This window comes from Hypanus sabinus, chromosome 8, assembly GCF_030144855.1.
Source record: "Hypanus sabinus isolate sHypSab1 chromosome 8, sHypSab1.hap1, whole genome shotgun sequence".
Lineage (NCBI taxonomy): Eukaryota > Metazoa > Chordata > Chondrichthyes > Myliobatiformes > Dasyatidae > Hypanus > Hypanus sabinus.
The window spans coordinates 151,789,129-151,813,621 of NC_082713.1; the positions used below are offsets into that span (position 1 = coordinate 151,789,129).

Here is a 24,493-nt window from a genome sequence, read left to right on the forward strand (position 1 = left end):
TGCAGTCAGTCAATACATTTTCCATTCCACATCTACAGAAGTTTATCAAGGTTTTTGATGTCATGCTGAAATACTAGCTCTCCTGCATATATATTTCAGTCCTCCTTTACAAATGTTGGAAATTACTCAAAAATCTTTAATATTTATGTAAACCAATGGGATGTTGATGCAAACATCTCTTGTTCTCAACATCTCTGGTTGGCATCAAGGACCCTGTGGATCTTGCTCTCATTGGTGAAGGACACCCTACTGATTTGGGCAGAAAAATATGAATGAATCTGTGTTGTTTTGCCTCACCAACCTGGTTCCATCTGCCCATCACCCACACATTTAATCCACTGGGTATCACATCCTTACTGTACAAACCCAACAGGTTCCACCTGTTTGTTATCCTTTCCTTAATTGATTTCACTTATCACTTTCCTTACCAGTTTCCACCCATCTGCATCTCTAGTGTGTCCACTTCACACTTTTCAGCACCCCTCCCTCCCCAACATTTGTTCATCTCCTTCCACCCCCACCCTTAATTTAATCTCTCCTCATCTGTTTCTACCCATCACCCACCAGCCGCTATTTTCTAAATCAGCCTTCCTCCTCTTCCACCTGGCCAATCCACAAACCAATTTTCCATCCTTGGACTCACTTTACACCGCACACTGTCAGAGCAGTGCTGCCAGGATAATCAAGGACACAACCCACCCAGCCAACACACTTTTTGTCCCTCTTCCCTCCGGCAGAAGTTTCAGGAGCTTGAAGATTCATACGGCCAGTTTTGGGAACAGCTTCTTTCCAACTGTGATAAGACTGCTGAACGGATCCTGACCCGGATCTGGGCCGTACCTTCCAAATATCCGGACCTGACTTGCACTACCTTACTTTCCCTTTTCTATTTTCTAATTATGATTTATAATTTAAATTTTTATTATATTTACTTCGATTTGTACTTCAGGGAGCGCGAAGCGCAAAATCAAATATTGTTGTGATGATTGTACACTCTAGTACCAATTGTTTGGTGACAATAAAGTAGTAGTAGTAAATCCAAGCACACCATACCTCACTTAAATATTTCTGGAGTCACATCCTTAAAGAACAGCAGGATACTGAACCAACAAACAAAGATACTGTAATTTAATACTGAGGCACAAAGCTGGTGGGCATAGGTTGATCACTATATGTGTATGTAGGCCTCCATTAATTTCGATAGACCATGGATTTGCGCCTTGGAAAGTTTTCAAGGTGCAAGCCTGGGCAAGATTGTATGGAAGACTGGCAGTTGCCCATGCTGCAAGTCTCCCCTCTCCACACCACCAATGTTGTCCAAGGGAAGGGCATTAGGACCCATACAGCTTGGCACCAGTGTCGTCGCAGACCAATGTGTGGTAAGTGCCTTGCTCAAGGACACACATGCAGCCTCAGCCAAGGCTCAAACTAGTGACCTTCAGATCACTAGACGAACGCCTTAACCACTGGGCCATGCGCCAACACAATCACTATATAATACATGATAGACAATACAGGTTCAAAGTTCAAAATTTATCATGGCATTTAGGTGGGCATAGGCCAGTTCCTGCAGAACACTGGAGTGCAGAACTAATTGGTGGCCACACTAGTACAGTCATTGTCCCAGATTTTACATGACAGAGGTAGATGTATATAGGTATTCCCATTTAAGTCTGATATCATGATGGTGGATAGGGACAAAATGTGCTCAGCTTCCTGCCTTAAGAGAATGAACAAGTTTGGCCAAGAAGAATAAGGTGTGAATATTAATAAAGTAGTTATTTTTGTATAATTTTCCAGGTAGGATTTTTTTATTGCTTTTATTGTTTGTTATGAATTGTAGAGTGTAGTCCTCACTCAGAAGCTTCACAGGGGCTTCTGGTGACTGTTGATGTATGATCGGAACTCTCAGATAAAAACCTATTCTCCACACCAGTTGGAGAGAATCTCTCGTACTTTTACAATGAGCTCAAGAGGTACTGAAGAACAAAATAAGACGGTAAGATATAGGAGCAGAATTAGGCCATTTGACCTATTGAGTCTGCTTCAGCATTTCATCATGGCTGTTCCATTTCCCTCTCAGCCCTAATCTCCTGCCTTCTCCCCATATCCCTTCATGCCCTGACTAATCAAGAATCTATCAACCTCTGCCTTAAATATCACAAACCTGAGAAAATCTGCAGATGCTGGAAATCCAAGTGACACACACAAAATGCTGGGGAAACTCAACAGGCCAGGCAGCATCTATGGAAAAGAGTAAATTGTCAACATTTCAGGCCAAGACCTTTCCTCAGTCCTGATCATCTAGAACACAACTGATCTAGAAAGTATTTAACTTTCATCCTGCTATTTAGTTAATGAAATTTGGGTTACCTACTTTGTGCCTTTTGGGTATTGTATATTTGATTAAATTTGAAAATAAGTCTGTTTCCTTTTTTTTTGTATTAAGGTTGTGGACACCAGGTTGACAAGTTTAATTGAAACTTGGTTGCCCCCTCAATATTATTTTGTGTAGAAGAATCTTTCTACAAGTCATACATAATGTGCTTAATAAATCCAAAGTATCAAATCGAATAAACCGCTCAAGATTTATAAGTTAATATACTATACAAGTTTCTTCTTTCCACCAGATGAAAATGCAGAACGGTTTCAAAGACTTAACAGATTTTGACTTAGATGGAGACAGCAAACTCTATGTGGTTGACTCGATTAATAACTTGCACAGAACAAATACTTGTGATGATCCCTATGGGCCAATTTTAAGTAAGTATTACTGAAAAAAAATCTTCTTAAGTGTTTTCATACTGCCAAGTGTAAGCTCAGTTGAAAGAACTCTCAACTCATTTGGTAGGTCATGAGAGATCAAATCCCATTTCAGAGGCTTTATAGGGTAGAAATTTGAGCTTGGTTGCCTGATAGAATCAGAATCAGGTTTAATAGCACTGGCATATGTCGTGAAATTTGTTAACTGCAACAACAGTACAATGCAATACATGATAATAGAGAGAAAAAAGAACAACTGTGAATTACACTAAGTATATATATGTAATAGTTAAATAAGTAGTGCAAAAAAATAAGAAATAAAAAATTTAGTGAAGTAGTGTTCATAGCTTCAAAGTCCATTTAGAAATCTGATGACAGAGGGGAAGAAGCTGTTCCTGAACTGTTCAGGCTACTGTACCTCCTTCCTGATGGTAGCAATGAGAAGAGGGCATCTCCTGGGTGGTGGAGGTCTTTAATGATGGATGCTGTCTTTCTGAGGTATTGCTCCTTAAAGATGACCTGGTGTCCATGATGGAGCGGGCTATTTTTATAACTCTCTGCAGCTTACTTCTATCCTGTGCAGTAGCCCCAACACCCCACCCCCTCCCCATACCAGACAGTGATGCTCTCCACAGTACCTCCGTAGAAATTTGTGAGTGTTTTGGTGACATACCAAATCTCCCCAAGCTCCTAATGAAACATAGCTGCTGTCTTGCCTTCTTTATAGCTTCATTGATATGTGGGTCCAAGTTTGATCCTCAGAGATACTGACACCCAGGAGCTTGAAATTGCTCACTCTCTCCACTTCTGATCCCTTACGAGTACTGATGTGCATTCCCTTGTCTTACCCGTTCTGAAGTCCACAATGAGAAGTTGTATTCGATGCAGTAATATAGTAGCAGCTTATGCTTTGGTTCCAATATCCAAAGTAGATTTTAATGCGCAGCTACTTTTTGAGTGTTTACTCCACAAAACCAAAGTAGAATTTCTGAATCAGAATCAGTTTTATTATCACTGATATATAGTACTGTGCAAAATTCTTGTGCACGTATATAGCTAGGGTGCCTAAGGCTTTTGCACAGAACTGTATTTGTCAATATGAAGCGGAGAGGAAGTTTGTAAATCTGGCGGGAGCAAATGATGTTGGGAGTGATGAGGGTGGAACCATGGGAGGGGTGTGGGATAGGTAGCAGAGAAAGAGTACCAGGGATGTGGGGGGTGGGCGTGTGGGTGCAGACACATCCAGCCCTGAGACAACAGGCAAAGTAATTTTATACCAAACAATTGATTTATTGATCATTATAGATTGTCTTTCTGGTGCTTCCTGCTCCCTCTGCTCTCCCTTTTCCTTTTCCCAACTGTGATTCTCCTCTCCCTGCCCTCTTCCCACTTTCAGTCCACAATAGAGACCCATGTCAGAATCAGATTTATCATCACTCACATGCCATGGAATTTGTTATTTTTGTGGCAACAACACAGTGCAATACATAAAATGCTGTAAGTTGCATTAAGAAATATGAAAAAGCAAGTAATGCAAAAGAATTCAAAATAGATAGGTAGTGTTCCTGGGTTCATGAAGCATTCAGAAATCTGAAGGCAAAGGGGAATAATTGTTCCTAAAATGTTGAATGTGTGTCTTCAGGCTCCTGTACTTACTCCCTGATGTTAGTAATGGGAAATGGGCATGTTCTGGGTAGTGAGGTTCCATATTGATGGATGCTACCTTCTTGGGGCATAGCCTTCTGTAGATAACCATTATGGTAGGGTAGCTGGTGCCCAGGATCGAGATGACTGAGCTGAAAACCCTCTGCAGCTTTTCCAATCCTGTACATTGGAGCCTCCCCACCATATGTTAATAAAACTGATCAGAATGCTCTCCACAAAGTCGGTGACATACTAAATCTCCTAATGAAATATAGTCACTGTCACGCCGTATTGGAACTCGATATGAACTCAATATGCGTCAATATATTGGCCCCAGATAGATCATTGGAGATGATGACCTGCCAATGAGGAGTGGTGTGTGCTCTCCTGACTTCCCCTTCCTGAAGTCCACAATCAACTCCTTGTCTTACTGACACTGAGGGCAAGGTTGCTGCGTGATACTACTCAACCAGCTGATCACTCTCCCTCCTGTGCAACTCCTCATCACCATCTAAGATTCTGCCAACAGCAGTTGTGTCAGTGGTGAGTTTATAGATGATATTGGTGCTGTGTCTAGCCACACAATCAAGGGTATTGTGAGAGTAGAGCAGCAGGCTAAGCATTCATCCTTGAGGTGCGCTTGAGTTGATGGTCAGCGAGGGGGAGATGTTGTTTCCAATCTGCACTGTCTGTGTTCCCCAGAGAACAAAATCAGGACTGATCAATCCTTCAAGGGAATGAAGGAGAAGAGCTGTGCTTTCAAACAGCTCCTTCAGATGAGATATTTAGTTTGATCTCTCAGCTGGTTGCAGACAATTTTGTTGCACTCTTCAATGGTTGTCCAGTCATGAATTTTGCTTTAAGCAAATTGTTATTACATCTCCCATATTAATCTTATTTCAGGAATAATTTGTTCTGTTGTGTCTTGGAAAGCTGGATGTTGTTATGATGCAAAATCTGCCATTTTGTGATCATGTTTGGAATTCTACAGTTGATACAATTACAGGTCCGAAAAATTGTTATGATGGGAACTAAAGGGTAAATATTCTAAATATACTTAAAAGGTGACAATGCAGACATGATGGGCTGATTGGCCTTCGGCATTGTAAATCTTTGTGAAGCTAAGTTTTCACTCTCAGCCGCAGCACAGTTATCTAGCTGGGAAGCATACCTGAAAAGGAACCTTGATCAGATTAGGACCAGACTCAGTTCTCTTCCCTCAAACATTCAACCAGCTTTTGATATACCGTCTATGGTTTGCTGTTATATAAAGATGTTCCCAGAGACAAAAAAAAACTGGAGGATTGCTGATCCCTTAAATTCATTGAATCATAGGGACACATAGAACAGAAATGTGTCCTTTTTACTCACCCTTGTCAATAATGATGCCTATCTATATGATTCCAATTTGCTTACCTGAACTGTATCTCCCGATGCCTTTCCTCCCATTCTAAATTCCCCTGCATTGAAAAAACAGGATTCTGGCTATCTGTCCTATCTCTAGCCCTCATAATGTTATAAACCTCTTTAATGTCATCCTTCAGTCTCCCACATTTCGGTGAGAATAAACGCTGCCTGTCTGATCTCTCCTTAGAACTACAGGCAACACTGGCGAATTCTGTCTACATGGAGTCCCAACTATTATACACAATATCTTGGGCTCTGCAAGCAAGCATACCACATGTCACTTTCTCTGCCCGATCCACTGAGCCGGCACTCTGTCCGGCCACAACTGATGTGAAGAAGATCGTAGCCAGGGTCAACCCATCTACAGCTGCAGGGCCTGAACAGATGCCTGGTAGGGTGCTGATGGACTGTGCAGCCCATTCAACAGAGGTTCTGACAAACTTCTTCAACATTTAGCAGTGTAGCTCTTTAAATAAACTCATAACTCTGGAACAATCTACCGTCCCTCCGTCCCTGCAGGCTTCAAGATAGTCACCCTCATCCTGGTGAACAAGATGGCAACGGTAACCTGCCTCAATGACTAATGTCCAGTGGCACTGACTTCAAAAATTTTGACAACAACATACACAAAATGCTGGTGGAACACAGCAGGCCAGGCAGCATCTATAGGGAGAAGCGCTGTCAACGTTTTGGGCCGAGACCCTTCGTCAGGACTAGGCTTCTCCCTATAGATGCCGCCTGGCCTGCTGTGTTCCACCAGCATTTTGTGTGTGTTGTTGTTTGAATTTCCAGCATCTGCAGATTTCCTCGTGTTTGCTCAAAAATTTTGAAGTGCTTTGTTCAGCTGGTTATGGATTGCAGTAAACCCCATCTTCCTGTTACACTGGACCCTTTCTGTTGACAACGCCTGAGAATTAAGTGCATGCAGCACCAATATTACACAAAAATATCTTAATTCCCCAGAAAAGAACATAAAATGTCATTCCTCTTTTCATTGAAACCCTGCCAAGAAATTGGATGAGAAATGCTGTTCAGTCTACTAGAAACAACAAAGCCATTCAATTAATTTGCTTATCCCTTTAGTAAGCCTTCCTACAATAGTTCTCTATAAATCATTCAAGTTAATGACATATAAATCTGTTGGCTGCTGTCAACTTATTGCTGTGTAAAACTCTCCTAGATTCAGAGGAATGTGAGAGCGCTGCTGAAAATATCGAAGCATCCACCAGGGGATTATTGAATGATAACGAGCAAAAGAAGCAACCCGAAACTGGTATGTGTCACAGTTACTCCTCTTAAATAAAAATCATTTTTAACTTCTGTGTTTTGGTCATGGCTTCAAAAGAGATGAAATAATTAACATGCAGAAAATCAGATGTTTTGCCCCACCTAAAATGCAAAATGCAGTTTACAATCTCAATGCCTTAACAGTGTCATCATGATTATCATTATGCGCTGTGTCATACGACATTGGTGATCGTGGTCTTCCATCTGTTTTTAATCTGAGGAGTTCTAATAAGACCCCCTTCTGCTGTTGTTTTTATTTTTTTCTCTTTCATGACCATGATTGCTTTTGGCAAATTTTCTGCTGAAGTGGTTTGTCCTGACGAAGGGTCTCGGCCAGAAATGTCGACAGTGCTTCTCCTTATAGATGCCGCCTGGCCTGCTGCGTTCCACCAGCATTTTGTGTGTGTTGTTTGAATTTCCAGCATCTGCAGATTTCCTCGTGGTTTGTCATTGCCTCCTTCTGGGCAGAGTTTTTACAAGACAGGAACCCCAGCCATGATCAATACTCTTTTGAGATTGTCTGCCTGGCGTAATCGGGATGGTGATATGCAGGAGCTGCCCATGTGGCCATCCACCACCAGCTCCCATGGTTTCACATGACTTTGATCGATGTGGGAGCTAACCAAGTGCTGCACTTTGTTCGAGGGTGACCCCGCAGGCTAGCAGATGGAAGGAGCACCTTACATCTCCTTCGGTAAAGACTTCTTTCCACCTCACCTCCCAAAGTGTGCAGCTCTTCAAACAAACTCATCTCAATGCCATTCTCAGAGATGTTGTTGAATCACAGCTTGTGCATCCATTTTATTATGCAAGATACTTAAGAATCAGACTGTTTAAGGAATTTAGATTCTCGGTGATATATTGAGCCTGTCTTATTCAGTAGTACTGAGGTTTCTTGCATATTTTCCTAATGTTTTTAGAGTAGAACATTCTTCCTCTTTATTGAAATGATTGCTGGACAAGTTAAAAGGTTATGGAAATATGAAAAAGAGATGCTTCACAGTGAACAGCACCGAGCACTGCTCAAGTAAATATTGGACAGACAGGGAGTAATTGCAGAATAAAATTCAGCTCAAATCGATGTTTAATCGCTGTTTAACTAAAAAAATTCCCAAACTATTCCATTGCTATATCTATTAATTACTGTAGCTTTTAAACATATATGAGAGCAATTAAAATCAGCTGACATATCAAATAATCAAATATCAACATCAAACATAAAATAACCCCATACAGAGCCCAACTTTTCTTTCAAGTTGATATGGAAAATGTTCTGCTGTAAAGGAAACGGCACCAACTAATTTTATTTTGTGCAGTATATTTAATAAATATTTGGCTCTTCAAGAGGAAATTTTGCTGCAGGGGAATTATATTGGTTAAAGCAGTTACACTCTGCATGTCAAATGACTGGAGAGAAAAATTATCACAGAAATCCACTGTAAGATTTCTAATACAGTATTAGCTTATGGCAGGCCAAGATTCCCCACCTACAGTGTAAAGTTAATCCCTCTGATTTTGTTTTAATTGTGATTCCTATCACTAGCCCATGCATAATTTCTTGTGAAATTCTTTGGCTATCTCCCTACTTTTCTTCCTATAAGACCATAAGACATAGGAGCAGAATTAGGCCATTCAGTCCATTGAGTATGCTCAACCATTCGATCATGGCTGATCCAGGATCCCACTCAACCCTATACACCTGCCTGCTTGCCTTTCATGCCCTGACCAATCAGGAAACGATCAATTTTCACTTTAAGTATACCCACAGACTTGACCTCCACGGCTGTCTGTGGCAGTGTATTCCGCAGATTTACTACCCTTTGGCTAAAAAAATTCCTCCTTACCTCAAGTGTCGCCCCTCAGTTTTGAAGCTGTGCCCTCTAGTTCTGGACACCCCCACCATAGGAAACATCCTCTCTATATCCACCCCATCTGGTCCTTACAACATTCAGTAGGTTCCCCTTTTGGAACAACCCACTTCATGCTAACCCTGTCCTCCTGAAACACTTCCACTGCATTTTTTGAACTCCACTTCATGAGAGAAAAGAAGTATTAGAAACAGAAATATTGGGTTTCAGCTTGTGAGAGACTGTAGAATATTGATAGAAATTGGTTATCTTATTTGAATTGTTATTACTAAATTATTAGGCTAAAAAAAGCTGCAAAAATCCTTTCACTCACAGTTTACTATTTCTTAATATAGTCAGATGCATTGGGATAAAGAAAAGACAGATATTTGAACTTATATGTAGATATATAGACAATCAACTCTTCATTTATAAACATAAACATTCTAGTTTTATGGGAATTGCAAAAACCATCTGTTGCAATGTTGAATTATATGGGCTGTAATAATACATCATATTCATCCACGAATGAAAGATATAAAGTTTTATCTTATTAAAATTCCTAATGGAGATGTTAGGAAAAATCCATGATGATGGAAACTGTATTTGTCTCTTGTTAATTGCTCCTCATTCTCCTTGCTTTCTTGAGGACTACCAGGCTTGAATGATAGCTTCAAGTATAATTCTAAACATATCATGACAGAAACTAGTGAATATTTATTGCAGCTGATCCACTCGTTTCACATATCCATAATTTCCATTCTGGTGACAAAAGCTTTTGTGATATTTTGCTTAAATATGAAAACTAATTTCCATGCCAGAACTAATGAAGCCCGTGACATTATTGGCAAATGCCCAACACTTCATGATTACAATTTTAATGAACATCATGTACATCAGTCAATGAAAGCAAGCATGCAGGTACAGCAGGCAGTGAAGAAAGCTAATGGCATGCTGGCTTTTATAACAAGAGGAATTGAGTATAGGAGTAAAGAGGTCCTTCTGCAGCTGTACAGGGCCCTGGTGAGACCCCACCTGGAGTATTGTGTGCAGTTTTGGTCTCCAAATTTGAGGAAGGACATTCTTGCTATTGATTGAATGCAGCATAGGTTCACAAGGTTAATTCCCGGAATGGCAGGACTGTCATATGTTGAAAGATTGGAGTGACTGGGCTTGTATACACTGGAATTTAGAAGGATGAGAGGGGATCTGATTGAAACATATAAGATTATTAAGGGATTGGACACACTGGAGGCAGGAAGCATGTTCCCGCTGATGGATGAGTCCAGAACTAGAGGCCACAGTTTAAGAATAAAGGGTAGGCCATTTAGAACAGAGATACAGAAAAACTTTTACACCCAGAGAGTGGTGGATATGTGGAATGCTCTGCCCCAGAAGGCAGTGGAGGCCAAGTCTCTGGATGCATTCAAGAGAGAGTTAGATAGAGCTCTAGTAGATAGCGGGGTAAAGGGATATGGGGAGAGGGCAGGAACGGGGTACTGATTGTGTATGATCAGCCATGATCACAGTGAATGGCGGTGCTGGCTAGAAGGGCCAAATGGCCTACTCCTGCACCTACTGTCTATTGTCTGTAAAGTACATTCGAATGCTGCTCATAGACTTCAGTCCAGCATTCAACACAATCGTTCCTCAGAAATTGATTGGAAAGCTGAGCCTACTGGGCCTGAACACCTCCCTCTGCAACTGGATCCTAGACTTCCTGAATGGAAGACCTCAGTCAGTCCGGATTGGAGGCAGCATCTCTAATACCATCACACTGAGCACGGGGGCTCCCCAGGGCTGTGTGCTCAGTCCACTGCTGTTCACTCTGCTGACCCATGACTGTGCTGCAACACACAGCTTGAGCCACATCACCAAGTTCGCCGATGACACAACTGTGGTGGGTCTCATCAGCAAGAACAATGTGTCAGCTTACAGAGAGGAGGTGCAGCGGCTAATGGACTGGTGCAGAGTCAACAATCTGTCTCTGAATGTGAACAAAACAAAAGAGATGGTTGTTGACTTTAGGAGGGCACGGAGCGACCACTCCCTGCTGGACATCAATGGCTCCTCGGTAGAGATCGTTAGCAGCAGCAAATTTCTTGGTGTTCACCTGGCGGAGAATCTCACCTGGTCTCTCAACACCAGCTCCATAGCAAAGGAAGCCCAGCAGCATCTCTACTTTCTGTGAAGGCTGAGGAAAGTCCATCTCCCACCTCCATCCTCATCACATTCTACAGGGGTTGTATTGAGAGCATCCTGAGCAGCTACATTACTGCCTGGTTCGGAAATTGCGCCACCTTGGATCACAAGATCCTGCAGTGGATAGTGAGGTCAGCTGAGAAAATCATTGGGGTCTCTCTTCCCGCCATTACGGATATTTACACTATACACTGCATCTGCAAAGCAAACAGCATTATGAAGGACCCCACGCACCCCTCATACAAACTTTTCTCCCTCCTGCCGTCTGGGAAAAGGCACCGAAGCATTCAGGCTCTCACGACCAGACTATGTAACAGTTTCTTCTCCCAAGCTATCAGACTCCTCAATACCCAGAGCCTGGACTGACACCAACTTACTGCCCTCTAATGTGCCTATTGTCTTGTTTATTACTTATTGTATCGCCTGCACTGTTTTGTGCACATTATGCAGTCCTGGGTAGGTCTGTAGTCTAGTGTAGTTTTTTTTCTGTGTTGTTTTTATGTAGTTCAGTGTAGTTTTTGTACTGATTCATGTCGCACCATGGTCCTGAAAAACGTTATCTCGTTTTTATTGTTATGGTCGAATTACAACAAAAAGTGACTTGACTTGACTTGACTTGACTTGATAAATGACCAGTTTGGTGATGTCACCGGTGGCTATAATTTCATTTCTCATCATGCATAGAATGGCAAAGCAGACAGCTTCACATCTGAGAATCACAAAATATTATTTCCACACATTGGGCGGGTATAAAAGGAGGGGTAACCAGGTGAAGATAGTTTTGGGCAAACTTCTGTCATATTGAATTAGTTACAGAGAGTACAAAGTTCTATTATAAACACCCAAGATTCTGCAGATGCTGAAAATCTAGAGCAACACACACAAAATGGTGGAGGAAATCAGAAGGTTAGACAGCATTTTTGGAAATGAATAAACAGTCAATGTTTTGGGTTGAGACCCTTCACCAGGCCTGGAAAGGAAGGGGGAGATGCCAGAATAAGAAGGTGGGGGGGTGGTGGGGGGGGGGTTTGGGAAGGGAAGGAGGACAGCTTGAAGCCAGGTTGGTGGAGGAGGAGGAGGGGGATGAAGTAAGAAGCTGGGAGGTGATAGGTGGAAAAGGCAAAGGGTTGGAGAAGCAGGTATGTAATAGGGAAGGAATGGGGGATGGGAGAAGAGGAAGGAGGAGGGACACCAGGTGATAGGCAGATGAGGAGAACAGGTAGGAGGCCAGAGTGGAGAATTGAAGAAGAGGGAAGGAGGGAGGAAAAAGTTACCAGAAGTTAGAGAAATTGATGTTCAAGCTATCAGGTTGCAGGCTACCAAGACGGAATATGAGAAGATGCTCCTCCAGTCTGAGAGTGGCCTCATCGTGCACAAGGGGAGGCCATGGATCAATATGTCGGAATGGGAGTGGGGATAGGAATTAAAATGGTTGGCCACCGGGACACTCTGCTTTTGTGGATGGAGTGGAGGTGCTTGATAAAGTGATCCCCCAAATTATATTGGGTCTCATCAATGTAGAGGAAGCTGAATCAGCAGCACCAGATACAGTAGGTGACCCCAACAGATTCGCAGGTGAAGTGTTGCCTCACCTGAAGGGACAGTTTGGGGTCCTAAATGGAGGTGAGGGAGGAGGTGAATGGGCATGTGTATCACTTAGGATGCTTGCAGAGGTAAGTGCTGGGAGGGAGGTTAGTGGGGAGGGACGAAAAGAGAAAATCACGGATGGAGTGATCCTGCAGAAACAGGATTGTGTGGACCAGGCTGTTAGGTAGAGGTGTGTTTGGTTGAAGATGGCAGAAGTTGTGGGGAATGATGTGTTGGATGCAGAGGTTCATGGGTTGGTAGGTGAGGACAAGAGGGCCTCTTTCCCTGTTAAGTTGGTGGGAAGATGAGGTGAACGCAGATGTCTGAGAAATGGTGGAGATGCGGGTGAGGGCAGCATCGATGGTGGAGGAAGGGAAACCCTGTTCTTTGAAGAAGGAGGACCTCTGATGTCCTGGAAGGAAAGCTTCATCTGGCAACAGATGCGGTGAAGACTACAAATCACAGATCTGAGAAACGGGACAGGGTGACAGGGTGGGAAGAGACATGGTCAAGATAGCCATGGGGATCAGTGGGTTTATAAAATTATCAGTTGACTGTTTGTCTCCAGAGATGGATACAAGATCGAGAAAGGTCAGAAATGAACAAGATGAATTTAAGGGCAGGGTGGAGACAAAGTTGATGAAATGGCCAGGCTCAGCATGGGTGCAGGAAGCTGCATCAATGCAGTCATCAGTGTAGCACGGAAAGATCTGGGGAACATTACCAGGGAAGGCTTAGAACATGGACTCCTCCACAAAGCCAACAAAAAGGCAGGCATAGTCGGGCCCATGTGAGTACAAAAGACTACAGCTGGAGTTTGGAGAAAGTGGGAAGAGCCAAAAGAGAAGGTGTTGGTGTTGGAGACAATGTCCTGGTGGTCCTGTGTGGCGTCCTCTACAAGGGGTAAGTAAGAGAAGGTATCTGAGAATTGCTAACTGTCCCAGACAAGGTAGAAGTCAATCCACACTACAATACATCCTCTTTTTCTGCGGGTTTGATGGTCAGTTTGGGATTGCTGTGGACAGAGTACAGGGCAGTGCATTCAGAGGGGATAAGGTTTGAAGAGGAGGGAGGAATGCTGAAGCCAAGCTGGTTGATGTCTCACCAACAGTCAGAGATGAGAAGATCCGGAGTGGGGTACCCAAGAAACGGAGGAGGGTTGAAAGTGGGAGAAGGGGTCATCAGTGCGTGGTGGGTTCCTTAATGAGGGAGAGTGCAGACTGGATGGCAGCATGCAGGCTATTCAACCGAACTTCATTGATAACACTGCTTATACTGAATGTGAACTCCTCCCGTGTGGAAGCGGCTAACTGAGTGGCCTAGGATCCACCCATTAACTACCACAACAGGGAATTCTTAACAAAGAAGTAGGTTTGAAGATGGACGCAATGGAAGAAGAGTTCGGTGTCATTCTATTATAGACAATTTGTTTATGAACATCTTGGATAACTGCAGATAGTCAGAAAAAAAGAAGAGAAGTATGATTAAATTGAAAAAGGGGCAATAACATGAATCTTGATTGTTTATTCAGTGACATTTTATTTTTTTCCCTCAGATCCTGCAACAATTAAATCCACAGAAGATGTTCATCCGTGTTCTTCCTCAAAGCTAAAGAAAAAGTTGCTACTTGCGGTAGTAATATTGTTGCTGCTGGTGAGCTTCGTACTTGCTGCTATTGCTATCATTTTTACTGGTGAGTGTTTTGCATTTTGGGATACCTGCACAGGATCAGCATTGTTGGTTGCTTCATTCAGGCTCCCTTGGACCCTCAAGTATGTGTAAAATATTTGCTGTACCACGAGCCAAGACAATGTATACATGTCATGTCCTGCCCAGATGAGCTCTGAATTAATATCAAGCTACTACTGTCATTATTGGTATCTGATTTAAAGAAAACCAGCTGAAGGCAAGTATTTGAAGCAATTATTCGGAAGACCAAGAACAAATGTTTTACTTTAATTCTAAGGGAACCTCTAACCCTATCTTCAGTGATTCACTTCCTTCTGAAATCAGGCTCCCTTGAAATGCTCTTGTTCAAGGCAAGCTAAGCACCTGGCCAATAGAGCAATATATTATTGCCTTCTTTAAGATTTGGAATAGATTCAATTTAATGAAATGGTATTTTAAATGAAGTTGCCACTGTAAATGGATGTTTCATTTGTTTATGCTGAAGTAGTTTAGTTCTGAGAGGTTAAACTAAACATTGGATTGGTGGGTCTGTGTGTGTGTGGTGGGGTGGCGGAGAGGGCAGCTGTAGAGAGGATTAAAATTTAGACAATTACAGAAAAGACAACAATACAGTAATCAGAATAATGGTATTATTATGAATGTGACTCCTCTTGTGGTCAAGAGGAGTAGTGCAATAGTTTATATGGGTTTCCTACTTGAGGAACAATGGTAATGTATGTTAGAAGTTCAGAGACATTTACCCTGCTGAGACCTGGAATGTGAAGGCTGTCCTATGGGGAAAGGTTGGACAGGTTCAGCTTGCATTTGCACAAAATTACACACTGTCTTGATTGAATCATTTCAGGTCCGGAGCCTCCCTGACAGAGTGAATGTGGAGGGAATACATCTTCATGTTGGAGAGTCTAGAACCAGGGGTGACTGTTGAACCATAATGGTTGTCCAATTGAGACCGAGATCTGGTGGATTGTTTTCAGAGAGGTATATTTTCCCCTCAGTGAGTAAGTCTATAATCCCACTAACAGTTACTCCGTAGTTTCTGAGAATATCAGCCAAGAGATAATGGTACGTGTAACAGAGAAGGTGCAGGAATCATGGACGAGAATGGCCAAATCAACTTAGTTGAGGACAAATTTCCAAAATGTTTTTGAGAAAAATACACTGTGGATGCAACAAAGGAGGGAGGTTATTTCAGATCTGGTTATGCGTAGTGAGATCGAAATTATTAATAATTTGAGGAAGCATGTTCATAACAAAAATTTCACATTCACTTTCACTTTAGTTTTAGGGGCCTTTGGCAAGGCCAGCATTTATTACCTTTCCTGCCCTAAAGATAGTGGCGAGGCAGCAACATTGGTGCCAGCAATTGTAGGCTTAGGGGAAGCTGAGGATGGGTAAGGATCTGGGTGGGAATTGTTACGAGAAGCTGTGTGTGTGGTGCATATCTTTTGCAGATGATGATGATGATACAAATGGCACCGCTCACAGAAGTCCCCCAGAGTATGTGAGGTGCCCGTGTACTTTCATGACCTGTTCAACATGAAGAAGTTGTGAGGAAGGGGAGATTTCCTTGCCCATATTGCAAGCTTAAATGTAGTCAATTCCATTGGAAGGAAGAATGAGTTACCCAAGACAGGTTGGGAAAACTCGGTACTAGGAATAATACAGTGCAGACATTTGAACTATATACAGTACTGTGCAAAAGTCTTAGGCTCCCTAGCAATATATACAGTATATATTAGGCACCCTAGCTCTATGGATTGGAAGAAACTAAAGGATAACTATAATTAAGGAAAAATCATCAGCAGATATCCCACCTCTCCCAGAAGTTCTGGGAGTCTCCCGCATATTAACAGTGGCACCCTGATGCCCGCAAATTATATACAATATCCTGGAAATTGATTTTTTTGAGAGGGAGAGGGCGAGGAAGAGCGATAGCAAGAGAGAGCATCCTGATTGGTCTCTCTTTGTGCTGAGTAGACCTATCAGTTTTCTCTGTGGGCAGGCTTTACAGTCAACCTCAAAAATAATGAGAGTGTTGCTCGCTGTGCTGTTTGCAACAGTGACTTTTCTATTGCCCATGGTGGGTTAAAATGTAAAAGACATGTTGAGGTGAGTTTAACGGTGAGTTTAACATGAGTTTAACATGTTGAGGTGAGTCATTCATTCATTGGTGTAGCTAATGTTATTTAAACTAGCTGGCTAGCTGCTAAGAAACTACTCTATTGATGTCCTATGTGATGAGGCCAAATTCCCTGTAGACTTGCTTAAAGTTGTTATAGAATAAAAAGACAACTCCATGATAATATAATATAATATAATTACATATTTTAATGTCACATTTTCTGCACATACCCAACTTGGTTTATAGATTAGACAAAATCACTAAACAAAGTATTACATACACCCTTGGAGGTCGACCAGGGGTGGGAGTGCTACCTCCCTGAAATGAGTTTTTGCAGGGTGGGATGTCTGCATCAGTATTTGAGAATAAACTATAAAAATAATAAAGTGGGTTGTATCAGCTTCTGACAAGTACATAAAAAGGAGTGTAAAAGATAGATAGACATACTTTATTGATCCCGAGGGAAAATGGGTTTCATTACAGCTGCACCAACCAAGAATAGTGAAGAAATATAGCAATATAAAACCATAGATAATTAAATAATAATAATTAATCATGCCAAGTGGAAATAAGTCCAGGACCAGCCTATTGGCTCAGTGTGTCTGACACTCCGAGGGAGGAGTTGTAAAGTTTGATGGCCACAGGTAGGAATGACTTCCTATGACGCTCAGTGTTACATCTTGGTGGAATGAGTCTCTGGCTGAATGTACTCCTGTGCCTAACCAGTACATATGGAGTGGATGGGAGTCATTGTCCAAGATGCCATGCAACTTGGACAGCATCCTCTTTTCAGACACCACTGTCAGAGAGTCCAGTTCCACCCCTACAGTATCACTGGCCTTAAAAATGGGTTTGTTGATTCTGTTGGAGTCTGCTACCCTCAGCCTGCTGCCCCAGGACACAACAGCAAACATGATGGCACTGGCCACCACAGACTCGTAGAACCCCTTACAACTTACAAAGGCCCCTTACAACTGAGACACAAGAATTAATAATGTAAAATTAAGAAGTGTGACATTAAATAAATACTTACTTCACTGTAGAAGACACTAAGTACATAATATTCCAAAAATATAAAGTTTTGGGCAAATGACTATGAGGAACTTAAAACTCTATCAGTAGCAACAAAGTATTAAGCAAACTAGTGGTACTAAGGTTGGAAAAGTTCCTTCGATTTGATACCCTTTGTCCTGGAGTTCTAAAAGAGTCCAGGTGATCTAAACTTCCTCAGGTTTTGGGAGGTCTGGTGAAATGGCAAACAGCAAATTTAATTCTGTTTTCAAGTAAGGAGAGAGAAAACAAGACATTACGGGGTTACCCTAATAACAGAAATGCTGGAATCCATTTCAGAGTCAAATTGTTTCATGAAAGGGAAATGTAATATTTTGTCAGAGTTCTTTGAGGACTTGTGGAGTTGAGTAGATATGACACATTTGAATTTCTAGACATCTTTCAACAAGGAGATACATAGGGGCCTGAGGAAAGCATATTAATGGACAGAATAGTTGATGGACAGAAAACATATTAACATAGAGGCAGGTTAGAAAGCTGTAACAAGTGGGCTGCATTTAGAATCAGTGTTGGGACCTCAGAACACTTGAAGAACAGTTACTACCCCTCAACCATCAGGCTCTTGAACAAAAGGGGATAACTACACTCATTCAAGGACTCTTTAATCTTGTTATTTCATGCTCATTATTTATTGCTATTAATTTTTTATCTGCATTTGCACAGTTTGTTTACAATTTACAGATCCTATTTCCAGTCACTGTTCTATAGATTTGCTAAGTATGCCTGCAGAAAAAGTATCTCGGGGTTATATGTGGTGAAATGTATGTACTCTGATAATAAATCTTACTTTGAACTTTGAACTTCAGAAGGTATGAACTATATTAATGTGTTAGATGAAGGGCAGAGTGCAGTGTGTGAGATAAGAGGAAAAGTAAGTTGAGAAGCCAGACAAGATGACTGGTGAACAAAATGGGATGAATGGGTAGAAAACGGCTGGTGCAGTATAACATCTGGAAACGCTAATTTATCTACTTTAGTAGAAAGGGGGAGAAAAACAAAATCTATTTAAGTAATAGACAACAGTTAAAAATGTAAAATGTTGCGAGACTGATAAAAGTTATCTGGACATGTCTAGGCATCCCAGAGCAAAGCAAAGTTAACATGTAGGTACAATTAACTTAGGCAGTAATGAATGTTTTGTGGGCTGTCCACAACCATCAGGCTCTTGAACCAGAGTGGATAACGTCACTCACTCACTCCAATACTGAACTGATTCTACAACCTATGGACTCACTTTCAAGGACACCACAACTCATGTTCTTAATATTCATTGCTTACATATTATTATAGTCTAGTTTTTTAAAAATATTTTCACAATTTGTTGTGTTTTGCACTTTGGTTGATTGTTATGTGCAGTTCTTCATTGATTCTACTGGGAATGCCTGGAAGAAAATGAATCTCAGGGTGGTATATAGTGACTTACAAGGGGCGATTGATAAGTTCATGGCGTAAGGTAGGAGATGAGTTATTAACTTCAAACTTTCTGCATAATTACTCAAAGAGTTGAACTGCACGTGCATGTAACAAGAGCTGTATAACTCAACTTCTTTTACCATAGGCCACAAACTTATCAATCACCCCTGCTGTGGACACTTTCTGGAGGTCCAAGATCCATATGCTCCATGACCGCTGGACTAAGTGTAGGAAGGGACTTTGTTGAAAAATAAACGTGCTAGGTTTTCTAAAATTGACCCCTTCTACCTTAGGCCACGAACTTATCAATCACCCCTGGTATATATACTTTTATAGTAAATTTACTTTGAATTTTGAATGTTGGCCTTAATTGGATTTGAAGAGTAGGAAATCTTACTTCCACTGGACAGGCCATACTTAGAATGTATACATTTTAGGTCTCCTTACTTAGATAAAAAAATGCTTCCTTGGAGATGGTATAGTATCAACGATTCCTGGGTGGAGAACGAAATCAACGATTCCTGGGTGGAGGACGAAATACTTCCAGAGCAATTAGCCAGAATTGGACCTAGCAATTTGTAGAAGAAGGGTGGATCAGATTTTGAGGAGCATTCTGGGTGGATGCAGTACTTAGGAAAGGTTTAAAGACACTGTGACAAAGATAATCGATAACTTGTGAGTACGATGATCAATACACAGATGAGTAAGATCCTAAAAAGTGCATAGTTGGTGGAAAAAGAGGAATTGTTCATTGGAATGATCTATCTGTTTTCACAATTCCATATGAACTGAAAGATAATGGAATTTAATTTTCATGGCCTGGTTTATAGGTTCAAGATAGTGTTAAAATAAAGTCCTGAATCTGGAGGTCTAATGCTGATCTGTACAAGAGCTAGGTGCTGCTGCTAAGTTGGTCAGTGCTTTGTTTTTCAAAGAGCTTTGCCGGTTGCCATGAAATGAGCAGAGGCCTAAGTTCAATGTTAAGATAAGGTTCCTGTGCTAATTTCAGACCTGCTCTCCTATTTCAATTGCCTGGCAATGTGAAATCTCCAAAGTGTATTTTTACCGAAGCAGGATTTCACTTTAGGTGACAATCATACTTGGATTGTGCATCATTTTTTATAGCTATCTCAACTTAATGAAAGCAAGTTAAATCTGATTAATAGAAACTAGAAAAGCAAAATTACCTCTGTTTTTTTTCCCAGTGAGGATGGATGACCAGCTTGATTACATTCTGGCAAAGATAACGGCAGAAGGGAAACAGGATAAAGAAATCAAGATTCTCGTGATGGATCACTTCAATTTCTCGAAAGAATCAAACAATAGCGATGTAACTGGACTACCTCACAACTAAAATCCATAATGACCAAAAGAAATTGCAAGCACTGTTCAAGTTTACTGCTAATTTTTTAAAGAGACTGATGAAAAAAATTACATTACATGAAAGGTGCCTCAGAGTGTACCTAATGTGATTCAAACAATGCTTGCTGGAGCTCTGGAAGATTCTTGAATCTTATGCAGAGTATGTTTTGTGAATTACATGATAAATGGAACTGTGCAGGCCAACCTATTATGTTCATATGCAAACAGCCCTACAAGACTGCAATCAATGAAATGAATAGCAGCTGTCAACTACAGGAAGAAATGGATTGAATTATAGAGCACGAATTTCCCCAAAGCAATGCTCCATACAAGAGTTAGCATATTGCAGTGAAAAAGGCAATCTCTTGTTTGAGAAGAATTCATCAACTATTGAATCTGTTAGTTTTTCTACTTGCTGAACCAGTGATGATACAGTTAACTGACACAGGATTTAATTCTTGAACAATGCGAATGTGAAAAAATCTGTTGTAGTAAGAAAAAAATGTCCGAAATACTACATTATGATGCATGGTTCTATTACTTAATTTATTTTGTGAATTGATCGTTTTATTCTGTGATTAGTAACATTAATGAATCCTGGCTTGAAAATGTTATATATTTAGCACCTTAGATACGACCATATGACATAACTTATTTAAAAATTAAATATTTCTATCACTGAAAAAGACTGAATCTCGTAATTATATTTTAAGACCTGTGTTGACAGTATTTTTTTAGATTTCATCCCTTTCTATTAATCTGCATGAAATGATATGCATGCAAAAATGTACAGTGAAGCAGTCTGTGAATAAACTCATTGGAAAGTAATCTTTGGCGGACATTTTGATGCTGTTTCCTTCATCTCTGAGGATTGGTATCCTCATTAAACACCTTGAATGAAATGTTACCCCAAAACTCCCTGCATGAATCTCTTCAGCAGCAAACCTGTGGTGACTACATTTGCAAATGATATTCTAAATTATTATGCTTGACTGGTGAATATTCTTCTTTCTTCCTCACAAATAATCAACATTATGGATCATAAAATATTCTTCCACTGTCTCCACTGCATTGTCTATCTTTATGGTATTAGCCTTTCACATTTTATTGAATGAATTAAAAACTACTTATTGTACCACTAGCATTGTATTGATAACATTTCTGGGGACTGCAACCTCTTTATGATGTATTTGAATCTGGAAAATAAAGTGTTGCTCCTCCAGCCTGAATGTGGCCTCATTGCAACAGTAGAGGAGGCAATGTACTGACATGTCGGAATGGGAATGGGAAGTGGAATTAAAATGTTCTATGTGTATGGAGGGATATGGGCCAGGTGTAGGTCAGTGGGACGAGGCAGAAAAATGGTTCAGCACAGCCAAGAAGGGCCAAAAGGCCTGTTTCTGTGCTGTAATGTTCTATGGTTCTAAAATGGGTGGCCACTGGGAGATCCCACTTTTCTGGCAGACGGAGCATAGGTGCTTGGTCAAGTGTTCCCCCAATCTGCGTCGGGTCTCACCTGCATACAGGAGGCCACACCGGGAGCACCCCAACAGAATCACAGGTGAAGTGTTGCCCCACCTGGAAGGACTGTTTGGGGCCCTGAATGGTGGTATGGGAGGAGGAGTAGGGGTAGGTGTAGCACTTGTTCCACTTGCAAGGATAGTGCCAGGAAGGAGGTCAGTGGGGAGGGATGAATGTAGAACGTAGAACATAGAAATTTACAGCACATTACAGGCCCTTCAGCCCACAATGTTGTGCCGACCATGTAACCTACTCTGCCTAGAATTTCCCTAGCACATAGTCCTCTAAGATCCATGTACCTATCTAAGAGGCTCTTAAAAGCCCCTATTGTATCTGCTTCCATCACCGCCACCGGCAGTGCATTCCACACACCCACCACTCTCTGTGTGAAAAAATTACCCCCGGCATCCCCTCGGTATCTATTTCCAAGCACTTTAAAATTATGCCCCCTTGTGTTAGCCATTTCAGCCCTGGGAAAAAGCCTCTGGCTATCCACACGATCAATGCCTCCCATTATCTTGAACACCTCTATCAGGTCACCTCTCATCCTCCTTCACCCCAAGGTGAAAAGGCCAAGTATACTCAACCATGAATGGACAAGAGGGGTGAACAGGGAGCGATTCCTGCGGAAAGCAAAAAATGGTGGTGGGGGAGGAGATGTGCTTGGTGGTGGGTTCCCACTGAGATGGCAGAAGCTATGAAGAATTATGTGCTGGACGTGGAGGCTTGTGGGGTGGTAGGTGAGGAGAAGAGGAACAGGATGTGGTGAGGGCAGACCTCTTCCCATTCGGTTACATGTGCTATAACTTTTCCCACCCTGTTTCCCCGTCTCTCAATTCCTCTGTCTCTGCTGCATCTGCTCTCAGGATGAGGCTTTTCCTTCCTTCACCATCAGCGCTGCCCTCAACTGCATCTCTTCCGTTTCATGTATGTCTGCCCTCATCCCACCTTCCTGCCACGCCACCAGGGATAGGGTTCCTCTTGTCCTCACTGTAAATAAGTACGTGTTAGTTTTACCCACACTGCTTGTCTTTATTAAGAATAAACATAATACTATGGATGCTAGCAACACATACAAAATGCCGGTGGAACACAGCAGGCCAGACAGCATCTATAGGAAGAAGTACAGTCGATGTTTTGGGCCGAGACCCTTTGTCAGGACTAACTGAAAGAAAAGATAGTAAGAGATTTGAAAGTGGGGGGGGGGGGGTCCTATCATTTTGCATTTCCCCCTCCCCCTCCTACTTTCAGTTCTCTTACTATCTTTTCTTTCAGTTAGTCATGACGAAGGATCTTTGTCAACTCTGCTTCTTCCTATAGATGCTGCCTGGCCTGCTGCTTTCCACCAGCATTTTGTGTGTGTTGCTTGAATTTCCAGCGTCTGCAGATTTCCTCGTGTTAGCGACTATGGACGCTACACTGCCCCTACTAAACTCTGACCTTTGACCATAATCTTTGTTCACATGCCCTGCGCTGGTCTCCGGAGTGGAGTCTACTCCCCCTCTAACCAGGTCAATTGTTCTTCTTTCAGCGCTGGATGAAGTCCAGTTTTATGTTCATGTCTATCTGTTTCCTACCACCCAGTGATGCCAGGATTTGAGCAACGTCTTTCACTGACCTGCTGCCCCGGCAACACCAATCAGATCTGCTCATCCTGCCATTCTCTTGTTTTTAATGAACCTTTGAACCATAGAGATTATTACTCTGCTTCAGGGTACACGTCTAAACATTCTGTGAGGATGTGGGGCTCTGTTGGTTAGAATTGACCGTGGACATTGCGTCCTAACTGTCTAGATACGCAAGCCTGGGGAGTACAATATGGGGAGCAATCTGTTGCCCATGTAGAAAGCTCCCCTTCTCCACACATCTGATGAATCTCAAGGAACGGCAGAGAATGATACAGTTTGGTACCAGCAGCATCACAAGAGTTGCCAGTCAACATTGAATTCAATGTAGGACTGCTTTAGGGATCCAGCTCCAGACTTTTCCCTCAGGGTTTACTCCCGAAGTCTTCCCCACACATGGGTATAGCTGTAAGGCAGCAGAGGTTTGAGATCAGAGTTTTCTGCACATGGACGAGATGACACTTGGGCAAATAAAAAATTACATTGAAAATACATCTGCTCCATTATTGGTAAGAAACGTGTGATGTATTGATAATGCTCCAATGCTATTCCAACATCAGGTGCAGCCAATTAAGTGATTAAATGTAGAAATCCGGACACCACTCTTTGAGGATTGAGGTAGTGTTCATGGGTTCAATGTCCATTTAGGAATCATATGGCAGAGGGGAAGAAGCTGTTCCTGAATCACTGAGTGTGTGCCTTCAGGCTTCTGTACCTCCTACCTGATGGTAACAATGAGACGAGGGCATGCTACGGGTGGTGGGGGTCCTTAATAATGGATGTTGCCTTTCTGAGACATAGCTCTTGAAGATGTCTTGGATACTACAGAGGATAGTACCCAAGATGAAGCTGACTAATTTTACAACTTTCTATAGCTTCTTTCAGTTCTGTGCTGTAGGCTGCCCCTCCCCCCCACACATCAAACAGTGTGCAGTCTGTCAGAACGCTCTCCA

The 24,493-nt window shown here is 41.9% G+C and overlaps 1 protein-coding gene across 1 annotated transcript; it reads left to right on the top strand.

Annotated features, from left to right (window-relative positions):
* Window positions 1–1,891: 1,891 nt before the first annotated feature.
* Window positions 1,892–21,133, top strand: LOC132397864 (uncharacterized). The gene is made up of 5 exons (XM_059976620.1): window positions 1,892–1,999; window positions 2,631–2,763; window positions 6,995–7,087; window positions 14,293–14,430; window positions 20,238–21,133. Exons 1-5 carry the CDS (start codon window positions 1,892–1,894, stop codon window positions 20,384–20,386), a joined length of 621 nt encoding a protein of 206 aa, XP_059832603.1. The 3' UTR covers window positions 20,387–21,133.
* The last annotated feature ends 3,360 nt before the right edge of the window (window positions 21,134–24,493 follow it).

What these genes read in the sequence shown, in the direction of transcription:
- LOC132397864 (XM_059976620.1), top strand. Translation starts at nt 1,892, where the DNA reads ATGTATGATCGGAACTCTCAGATAAAAACCTATTCTCCACACCAGTTG. An exon ending in TCCCTATGGGCCAATTTTAA is followed by an intron (nt 2,764 to 6,994) that starts GTAAGTATTACT and finishes AAACTCTCCTAG; the next exon opens with ATTCAGAGGAATGTGAGAGC. An exon ending in TATTGCTATCATTTTTACTG is followed by an intron (nt 14,431 to 20,237) that starts GTGAGTGTTTTG and finishes TTTTTTTCCCAG; the next exon opens with TGAGGATGGATGACCAGCTT.